Source organism: Conger conger, chromosome 16, assembly GCF_963514075.1.
Source record: "Conger conger chromosome 16, fConCon1.1, whole genome shotgun sequence".
Taxonomy (NCBI): Eukaryota; Metazoa; Chordata; class Actinopteri; order Anguilliformes; family Congridae; genus Conger; species Conger conger.
In genome coordinates this window covers 11104172-11114882 of record NC_083775.1, presented here as the reverse complement: position 1 = coordinate 11114882, position 10711 = coordinate 11104172, and the positions used below count along the sequence as shown (strand labels likewise).

General features: G+C 48.0%; 1 protein-coding gene across 1 annotated transcript; it reads right to left on the bottom strand.

The window, feature by feature from the left end:
- Positions 1–579: 579 nt before the first annotated feature.
- Positions 580–10388, bottom strand: LOC133114241 (phosphoribosyl pyrophosphate synthase-associated protein 2-like). The gene is made up of 11 exons (XM_061223447.1): positions 10335–10388; positions 8881–9038; positions 7734–7786; positions 7215–7281; positions 6844–7016; positions 6248–6363; positions 5678–5733; positions 5356–5504; positions 4197–4267; positions 3951–4097; positions 580–2635 (listed from the first exon to the last, which is right to left on the bottom strand). Exons 2-11 carry the CDS (start codon positions 8961–8963, stop codon positions 2477–2479), a joined length of 1074 nt encoding a protein of 357 aa, XP_061079431.1. The 5' UTR covers positions 8964–9038; positions 10335–10388; the 3' UTR covers positions 580–2476.
- Between the last annotated feature and the right edge of the window lie 323 nt (positions 10389–10711).

Genomic DNA, 10711 nt, shown 5'->3' with positions numbered 1-10711 from the left:
GGTGTGTCTGACTGTGTGTAGCACTGCGTGTCTGTTTGTGTGCGTAGGACTGTGTGTGTGTGTGTGTGTGTGTGTGTGTGTGAGTAGGACTGCATGTGTCTGTTTGTGCGTGTAGGACTGTGTGTGTGTGTGTGTGTGTAGGACTGCGTGTGTGTGTGTGTGTGTGTGTAGGACTGTGTGTGTCAGACTGTTGACCAGCTGCAGAAACAGGAACACAGGCCACACAAAGCTCATATGACCAACATCCTCATCATGGCCGTCTGGCCTCCCTCCTTTCCTGCTTACTCATCAGTAAAGGACACAAGGCTCACTTCAGCGTTAAAATGTGTTGGGCGCCCTCTGTCGGACCATAGCAGGATTGCAACACCTTTCAAACCACTAATTTTACAATCAAATCATTCTGCCACTGAGAAAGGTAAGATTATGTAAACGGTGCCCCTCTAAATTAAGAATACCGTAGTAATAATAATATTTATTATCAGAGGAAAAGCATGTGTCTGAGATGTATCTGACTCTCTCAAAAGCAGTGGACAGCGCAGGCATGATGCACCACCGGACAAAAGAACGGCACCAACACTGTTTAACTGTCAAATTTTATTTGAGTTTTTTCTCCCATGAGTTGCTCAAAATAAATACAAAGGCCTCCTTTAGATTCAGTCATTTCACAAACATCAGTCGTTTTCTTTGCAGGTCGTCACAATCCCTAATGACATAACAGAGGCCAGGTTTAAAATATAAAATTAGACTTGACAAAAGGAACAAAAACTATCCAGCAAAGAAAGGATTCGATTAATATGTCATCTGAAAGAAAAAATATTTACAGGGGTGGATGATTGACAACTGTTTCTGAGCAACACTTAAAATACCCTGATTTGACCGAGCTCAATCAATAAGCCAATTATAAAAACACTGCTTTCATTTTTAAAGCAGTCTGATAATGGAATATTCACAATTAACAATGTCTGTAAATACTTGTGGGATGGGTTTTATTAAATACGGAAATGTAGATTTCCACATATAGTAGCATTTCCTTCACTATTTCACCATTTAGAAATGTGAAAACGTGCATAATGAAAATAAACATATCTCTAACATTTTAAATAAAACAGCGATTAGTTCTGCAAGTACACAATTTGACCTTTTTTTTTTTGCTGTCCTCAGTAGCAATATCTTTTCATCACAATATCCATATCCACTGAACATATCTCAAGTTGGTTCATGAGTAAATTATATGAGTTTCACAAAAAATCTAAATGGCACTTAAATAATACGGCTGAACTTAAAAAGGAAGGCCAGCCAAATGTGTCAGTGATTTGATTGGCTGTAACAGACAGTGTTCGTCTTGTCATGGGCAGACTGCCCAGGGATAGATGCAGCAGTTTGTGAGGTAATTTAAACAGGTTACATTCAGATTTGGCACAGTGATGAGGCCGGATCTACAGTATGTGTTACCCAAAATGAGCCAGCCATATGAATGAGTAAAAATATTCTAATTTGCATTAGTTGATTCTGCAAGATGACTGACTGGCTTCTTGCAGTCAGGTTTGTTACTGGGGGAAAAAACTTCAAATGAGTTTGCAGATGATATTACAGGACAGCTTCTCAACTTCTTAGCAGACAGTCTTATCCAGAGTGACGGCACGTACAGACATGTGCGGGCATGTCTATGGGAATGATGAGTACAGGAATGATGTGTACAGGAATGTGTACAGGAATGATGTGTACAGGAATGATGTGTACAGGAATGATGAGCACAGGAATGATGAGCACAGGAATGATGTGCACAGGAATGATGTGTACAGGAATGATGTGTACAGGAATGATGAGTACAGGAATGATGTGTACATGATGTGTACAGGAATGATGTGTACAGGAATGATGAGCACAGGAATGATGAGCACAGGAATGATGTGTACAGGAATGATGTGTACAGGAATGATGTGTACAGGAATGATGAGCACAGAAATGAGTAAAGGAATGATGAGCATGGGAATAACGCGTACAGGAATGGCACATTTGGGAATGACGGGTACAGGAATGATGCGTACAGGAATGATACTATGGGAATGGGTACGGGAATGATTTAGCTTCACCAGATGATGTCATTTTAGCTGTGTTCATTTTTCTAGTGTGGAAAATCTAACACTGTATAATGGTGCTGGGCCTAGTATGTGGGCATACTTTTTATGGGTTTTATGGGAAGCCTTTCTTTTCTGTAGGAAAATATTTTATCTCCAAACTGTATCTGCAACCAAATCACACCAGTGAGGCTGTGAACATATCCAAATCCGTAGAAATTTTCCATTTTATGATTTCCTGTTTTTTGATTTTGTACTGGAAATAAAATATCATCTAAAAACACGAGGCCTGACAGGACTACGACGCACGGGCCGGTGGAAAAACGGCCCCCGTGAGATTGAACTCGTCGGCGTACCCGCGGAACGTTCCGGTGAAAAAGGCACATCCCGCGTGGCGCTCAGTCGTCCAGGCCGATGTTGCGGAACAGGTAGGACATGGACTCCCCGTTGTGGATGCGGCGGATGGCCTCGGACAGGATCATGCTGATGTCCACCGTCTTTATCTTGGGGCACTGCAGCTTCTGCACCTCGTGGGGGATGGTGTTGCTCACCACCACCTGTAGGACACAGGGGCGTCAGCATGGTGTTGCTCACCACCGCCTGCACCACAGGGACCCTCAGCGTGTGCTCACCACTGCCTGCACCACAGGGACACTCAGCGTGGTGTTGCTCACCACCGCCTGCACCACAGGGACCCTCAGCGTGTGCTCACCACCGTCTGCACCACAGGGACACTCAGCAGGGTGTTGCTCACCACCGCCTGCACCACAGGGACACTCAGCAGGGTGTTGCTCACCACCACCGCCTGCACCACAGAGACACTCAGCAGGGTGTTGCTCACCACCGCCTGCACCACAGGGACACTCAGCAGGGTGTTGTTCACCACAGGGACACTCAGCATGGTGTTGCTCACCACCGCCTGCACCACAGGGACACTCAGCAGGGTGTTGTTCACCACCACCGCCTGCACCACAGGGACCCTCAGCGTGTGCTCACCACCGCCTGCACCACAGGGACACTCAGCAGGGCTCCAGGCTTTAGTGACGGACAGCCCGCGCTCTTGAGACAGGCCACTGCTTCCAGCTAACAGCCCGTTTCATTTCACCTTCACATCTGCTCATCGGAAAAACTTTCCACATTTCAGATGAAGTGTAATATGTACAGAAGTATATAATTATTGTATATTATTGTATATATTGTATAATAAGTCAGTATATACCATTATGTCAAATCATTATATCTTGTTTTATAAGGATGGCCTGTAGCGTAGTGGTTAAGGTACATGAGTGGGACACACAAGGTCGGCGGTTCGATCCCCAGTGTAGCCACCATAAGAACCTCTGAGCAAGGCCCTTAACCCTGCATTGCTCCAGGGAAGGATTAGTCTAATCAACTGCATGTCGCTCTGGCTAACAGCGTCTGCCAAATGCCAATAATATAATGTAATATATTATATTATTATAGCGTATTAAGAGTAGAGTGACATGACTCGGATTTTAGAGCGTTTTTCTTTTTTAATGCACTTTAGATCTGGGGCGTATTCAACGGGGTGGGCAGGATGGCATTGGCCACCTCTGGAATTTGATTGAACACCCGAGGTGCCACCCCTATTTTTCCACCTAAAACAGGGCATTATTATTATTATGCTTGTTGTATTTCATGTGTTTTTAAGTAATGTGTGACTCTCTCTGCAAACAAATTTACCTACGGGTACAAATAAAGTAACTTGAACTTGAACTTGAACTTATCATTGGTTAATATAACTGCTCCCGATCCTGCGGCCACCCTCACTGAATCCAGTAAGCCGGATTAACGGATGCATAATTGCCCGCGTGCGTGTGTGTGTGTGTGTGAACGGCGGTGGGAACGCACCGCGTCGATGGCGGACTCCTCGATGAGCCGGGGCGCGTCCGAGGACAGGATGCCGTGCGTCGCCATGACGAAGATCTTGTACGCCCCCCTCTCCTTCAGCGTATCGGCCGCCGCCAGGAAGCTGTCCACGTCGTCGATGATGTCATCCTGCGGGAGCGCAAAACAGGCCCCGGTGAGCGGCGGGACGGCGGGCGCGGAGCTTTTCCGGAAGGTTCCCGGGTTACGGCGCGGCCTCCGGGGACTCACCACGATGATGGCGATCCGGCCCCCGACGTCGCCCACCACCGTGATCGGAGGCTTCTCTTTGGGAATGAGCACTGCGGCGGGAATAACAACACACACGCCCGGGGGTCAGCGGGGCCAGAGCAGAACCAGAACCGAACAGAACAACGCGCGCTCCCCGACCTCGGCGTGTATTTGGACTCCTCTCTGTGCCGTCACCTCCTTACCCCGGCGACCCGCCCCTCTCATAGCTACCAACGCACATCAGACCCGGGTCAAATAAGCGATCATTTTAGACTCAAATACTTTTCCGTGCTTGATTGATCTTGCCTGGTGCAACTGAGTCAACCATGGACCAGAAGGCAGGGTCTGCCCAACGATGTACATACTGAAAAGTGTGTTCTCGAATAGACTCGGCAAAAACTCGTAAATAACCATAGTTTTAAGTACACTACACTAAGTGAAAATTTTGCCTACTTAACCTCTCGTCCAGTGTACTCAACTTATATACTCAATAGGAGGCAAGTGTGCCATTTAGGACACAACCGTCTACTATGCCTGTAGAGGCCTGCCCACACTATGACAATAACTATAGCGATAAGGATAATGATAACGATAACTATAACGACAACGATAAAAATAATGATAACTATAACAATAATGACAACGATAAGAGCATGCACACTGATGAACAATAACATTCCGTAAATAGTCTCTCGGCTATGTCATCTTCCATTTTCAATGTGATGCCCTGTAAATTCGGTAGGATTTTGATTTATTATTATTATTATTATTATTATTTTAGAGACAGTGCTTGTAATTAATCAACATTTTCAGTTTCCACATCAATGTAAATGTGCCAGAGTTAGCCAATGAGCTCATTTTCATCTGTAGTCCCTAACCTGCGTGTTTTTGGACTGTGGGAGGAAACCGGAGTACCTGGAGTAAACCCACACAGGCACAGAACGTGCAAACTCCACACAGGAAGGCCCGGGCCAGGATTTGAACCCGGGACCTTCTTGTTGCGAGGCTACCCAAAATGCTGTGAAAGCGATCGTTCCTTCACTGTCATCGTCATTGCAGTTGCGGTGTGGAATCCATCATCCACTCGAGTTTGGGTGGAGAATGATTGAGTTATACTGATGGGTTTAGGAGCGGAAAGGGCCTGAAAGCAGCAGCTTACGGGGGATCTCCAGGCTGGGGTGAATGGCGGCCATGTTCTTCACCACGGGCGGGGAGTGCCGTCCGTCCACCAGGTCCGAATCGGCGTCCTGGGCCTCGCCGTGGATGACCGCCATGCCCAGCCGCAGCCGCTCGGCGAAGGACTGCGCCCTGCGCGGAGAGAGGAGGGGCCACAGTCTGACCACGCCCACTGCTGCCCCGCCGCCCAGTCCCCGAAGCCCACCACACCCCAGGCAGCCAATGACGAGCGCTCATCGCCGCTGGCTGGGCATTTCTCCCGCAGGGACATAACCAACACACAGAGACAGAGGAGAGAGGCTTACCTTTTGGCCGAAGCTGGAGATTTGGCCACAATTACTGCATTTCTATAGTCTGGGATCTGCAGATTTTAAACACATAGACTCAGGCCTCAGCCAGGTGGTGTCACAGACATACACACAAGCACACAAACACACAGAAACACACACACACACACACACACGTACACACAAGCACACACACACACACACGCACACACACACACACACACACACACACAGAAACACGCGCACACGTACAAACACACACACACAGACATACACATACACACAAGCACACACATAAACACGGACACACACAGACATACACAGACATACACACATGCGCACGCAAACACACACACAAACACGCGCGCACATGCACACACAAAGATGCACACACGCGCACAAGCACACAACCAGGACCCAGAACCACTGACCTCCCGACTGAACACTGAACACGCTTTTCTCACTCGATTCATCATCTTCAACACTAGAGGCACAGGCTGCAGCAGGCGACTGAACACCGCACAGCCCCGGCTCCCGTCCCTGCTAAAGCGAGCTGTCTAACCTCCCATGAGGAGCAGCAGGGCTCACCTCCTCCTGGATGTACTGCAGGAGGAACGGGGAGGCGCGCAGGTTATCCACCGGGATGTTGAAGAACCCCTGGATCTCCTTCTGGTGCAGGTCCATGGTGATCAGGTGGCTCAGGCCTGCGAAGGGAAACCAATCAGAGGTCACGTCACACCTGAACAGGACAGAACACCCAATCAGAGCTCGCGTCATAATAAGTATGACGAGTAGATAGGTTTCAGCAACAACAGAGACAGGGGCTGAATATGCACAGCGCCTGCTTATGACATACTGCTTATGACAAGAAAAGTTGGGCTTCTTTTGCTTTTTCACAAAGCCACTGAGGAAAAGTCAGAGGTTGTGTTCTTGTGGGAAGGGAAAACAAACTGTGGCAAAATGACATGTTTTTAAACAGTAATGTCCAGGATTTTGTGGTCAGGGGGCAGAAGGTGGATAGAGAGGTCAGAGGGGCAGAAGGGTGGAAGAGAGGCAGGGGGGCAGAAGGGTGGTAGAGACGTCAGGGGGGCAGAAGGGTGGAAGAGAGGCAGGGGGGCAGAAGGGTGGTAGGGACGTCAGGGGGGCAGAAGGGTGGAAGAGAGGCAGGGGGCAGAAGGCCGTACCTGCTTTACACATCATGGAGGCCAGCAGCTTGGACACAATGGAGCCCCTCTTCCTCATCTTGCACTGCTTGCTGTAGGGGAAGTACGGCACCACGCCGATGATGTTGTGGGCACAGGAGGTGCGGCAGGCGTACACCATGATCAGCAGCTCCATGATGGTGGTGTTCACGTCCCTGGGGGGGGGACAGGGGGGGACAGGGTGGGGTGAGGGGCGAACTCTGCTCCAGACGACCTGGGCTCAGGTACACCGGCAGGGCGGGAAGTACCCGGGATTCCGAATCGGAATGGCATCTATAGCCGCTCAACAGGGCTTTTTCCTACTCGGGAGTCGGAAACTGCCGACTTCCGGGGTGTCGCGAACGCACCATTACCTGGACACCGTCTGGATGATGAAGACGTCCTTCCCACGCACTGACTCCTGGATCTGCACCCGCGTTTCTGGGAGGGGCGACAGAGGGGCGATCTCAGGTTTTAGGAGGCGTCTCAGGTTTGCAGGACTGAGTTCGGGTTTGAGCGGCGCGTCAAGGAGACGCGACATTACGACCAGGGGTGGGTTAGGGTCGGCAGATTTAGAATTAGGACATCCCACAATGCTGTACACAGCTGAAAGCTAGGCGCTGATGGACCAGGGTTCCGACGGCAACACTGCGCTGCAACATACTGACCAGCAGGGGGAAGCAGTGTTCCGGTTGGAAGGTTCCAAAGGTTTTTGCAGCAGTTACACTCAGGGATCTTTCTGCAGAACTTTAACTTGAGAAAACATGTATGGGGACAGAGTCCAAATGCAGAAGAGAGACTTCAGGGAACTTCTAAAAGCAAACTTCCTTCCAGTTTCTAGTTTCTGGATTACATGCACACACACACACACACACACACACACACACACTTACCTCTGTTGGCTTCCTGATAAACCTGCACTTTTCCAAGCTCCACTCCCAAACGTCTGCAGGAGACAACAATAAAAACAATAAAAGACTTGTGTGAAATTAAGCACTACAAGTCTCATTCAACATAAAAACCCCTGGGAGGCTCAATACAAATTCCATCCATCCATCCATCCATTATCTGAACCCGCTTATCCTGAACAGGGTCGCAGGGGGGCCGGAGCCTATCCCAGTATACATTGGGCGAAAGGCAGGAATACACCCTGGACAGGTCGCCAGTACATCGCAGGGCACACACACCATTCACTCACACACTCATACCTACGGCCAATTTAGACTCTCCAATCAGCCTAACATGCATGTCTTTGGACTGTGGGAGGAAACCGGAGTACCCGGAGGAAACCCACGCAGACACGGGGAGAACATGCAAACTCCGCACAGAGAGGCCCCGGCCGACGGGGATTCGAACCCAGGACCTTCTTGCTGTGAGGCGGCAGTGCTACCCACTGCACCATCCGTGCCGCCCTCAATACAAATTGAGCAACAATAAGTACAGTTTTATATTGCATTGCACTTAAGTGTGGTCAACGCGAGAGGCTTTTGACCAACACACAGCATGACACACAAACCAAATTCAGCCAACAGCCAATAACTTACAACAGTATTACGCAAAACGTACCCCATACACAACAAAACTAAAGACTGAATAACAAAGGCTCACATATGTAAACTGACAGCAATATAAGTAAATATTGTATAGTTGTTTAACATTTGGCAATCAGGTTCCACATGGCAGGAATCCTTAAACGAGAAGCAACAAAAATGATTCCTTTATTATTATTAATTTGTCATGGCCTTAGAGGTGCACAGTTACACTAGCATTAGTGTGACACACTGTGGCAAACGATGACATCATCACAATATCAAAAGAAAATGACCCTGCCAGGCGAAATAACCTGTTACAGTGCTCTTCCTCTAGGATAACTGCCTGTACTGCAAATACCACTTATGCTAACTTACGATTAAAGAAAACATTAACCCAGAAGAAGCATACTGCATTTTGAGAGAGAGAGAAAGGGAGAGAGAGAGGAAGGAGGGAGAGAAAGAGAGAGAGAGGGAGAGGGAGAGGGAGAGGGAGAGGAGAGAGACTAACTCTGCAATCCGCCGTCCCAGCTCCCTGCTGGAGGGGTTGGAGTTGGCGGTGAAGATGACCAGGCCTCCCTTGGTGGCACTCATGACAGGTGGAGTCTTGGCGCCCTCCTGAGATTCGGGTACGGGTTCCCTGGGCTCCCTGGGGCTGCAGAATCCTTCCTGCAGAACGAGACGAGACAACCAGCGCTCAACGTCATTGCTTCCGATGACAGACACACTTTTGACAATCAATTCAAGTTGCCTGATTCTCACATTAGCAAAGCAATTTAAAAAATCTTTCGACGGCTACTTGCTTTTAGACAAATTCACAAGGTCAACCACTGGCGTGCCAGCCAAGTTCGCAAGTTCGCAACTGTTGTTACTGTATGTTTGCATTTGGTATGCGCCAGATAAGCTCGCAGCATTTAGGGATTGTGGTTGTAACACACCGTTTATCCATGTCAGTCATACAATGCTGTTCGCTTGTTGACAATGTTTCAGAATTTCCATGTTCGGAAAAAGAAGTGACGTTACACTGTTTCACTCTTCACTCGTCGGCCAATCGTACGGTTACCATATCTGCTAGCAAACACCCAAAGTAGCATACTGGAGGACGAGTGCACAGACGCGAAATTGCCCTACGTTAATCATTTTAGTTTTACACATTCAGCTTTACATATAGCCCAAGGCAAGCCGGTAGCTTCCAACTGGAAGCGCATTAGACTGGGCTCGCCAGTAACTCAACATGCATCTGCTTCTGAATACTAACTGAACCTCATCATCAGCGTTGCGAGATAACAGACATAGCATGGCTAACTTATTTACAGATTTATATTTACAGTCCAATAAACTTGGCTACGTAACAGTATAACGGGAGAGACTGGTATGATTGTAGGGTGTGTGCAACACAATTAAAAGGGCTTCAGGTGAATTAAAACGCTGCCACGCAACTAACACCCAATGGGCTTTAAAGGTGATTATTCACAGAACTGTAGCTTCCATGAAATTAAACATATGAGATCAACCTAACGCTAAGGGTCACGTGTATTACTCTGCATCTTCCAACTGCTGCCAGCTAGCAAGCTAACAGTAGCTGGTTGTTGTTCGCACGAGCCTGACATGAATTAACTTCGCTAATGTACAGTGAAGGAACGTGGTGAAATCGTATAGGTGGGCAAACTAGCTGGTTGTATGATATACGGCGCCATGGCAACATCCCCTGCTACTGCTGATACTGCACTATGTGATAAGCGAGTATTTGCAAAACTGATCAGTTATCGCTTCACCAGACATAATGAAATCAGGTGATGAGACGAGCAGCGCCTCCCCGCCAGCAATCCCGTCCGATAATTTTCGTCAGCAACCTAGCCTTACTTCATCGTTTTGATTGTAATTAATTGCTGCAAAATTGTGGAAGGCCGAATGAAAATAAAAAAAACATTTATAACAATTACTTTGTTATATTTATTTCCTTACCAGCTTGTGCTTCACGCGGTTCCACCCAACCTTATGCTCTCAACTCAACCTATTCCCCAACATGATAGACGTATCGCTTGGCCAATCACAATTGAGAATGTTCGAAGCCAGATTTCCCTAAAGAGAAACTGAAACAGGTCACATATTTGAGCTGTTGATGAGTGTAATCCTAACCGCTAGACGTAAACTGAGAATAAGTAATCCATTTTATTACATTTAAATTCATCAGTCCATAAAACGTCGGTGTTGATTCACGTTTGGCATCATATCACCGTTGACAATCCCATTTGTACCACACGATGGCGCCGGTGGTGTGTGTGTGTGCGCGCGAGTGAAAGAGAGAGCGAGAGCGACACCTTGTGGCAGTTCTTTTTCAT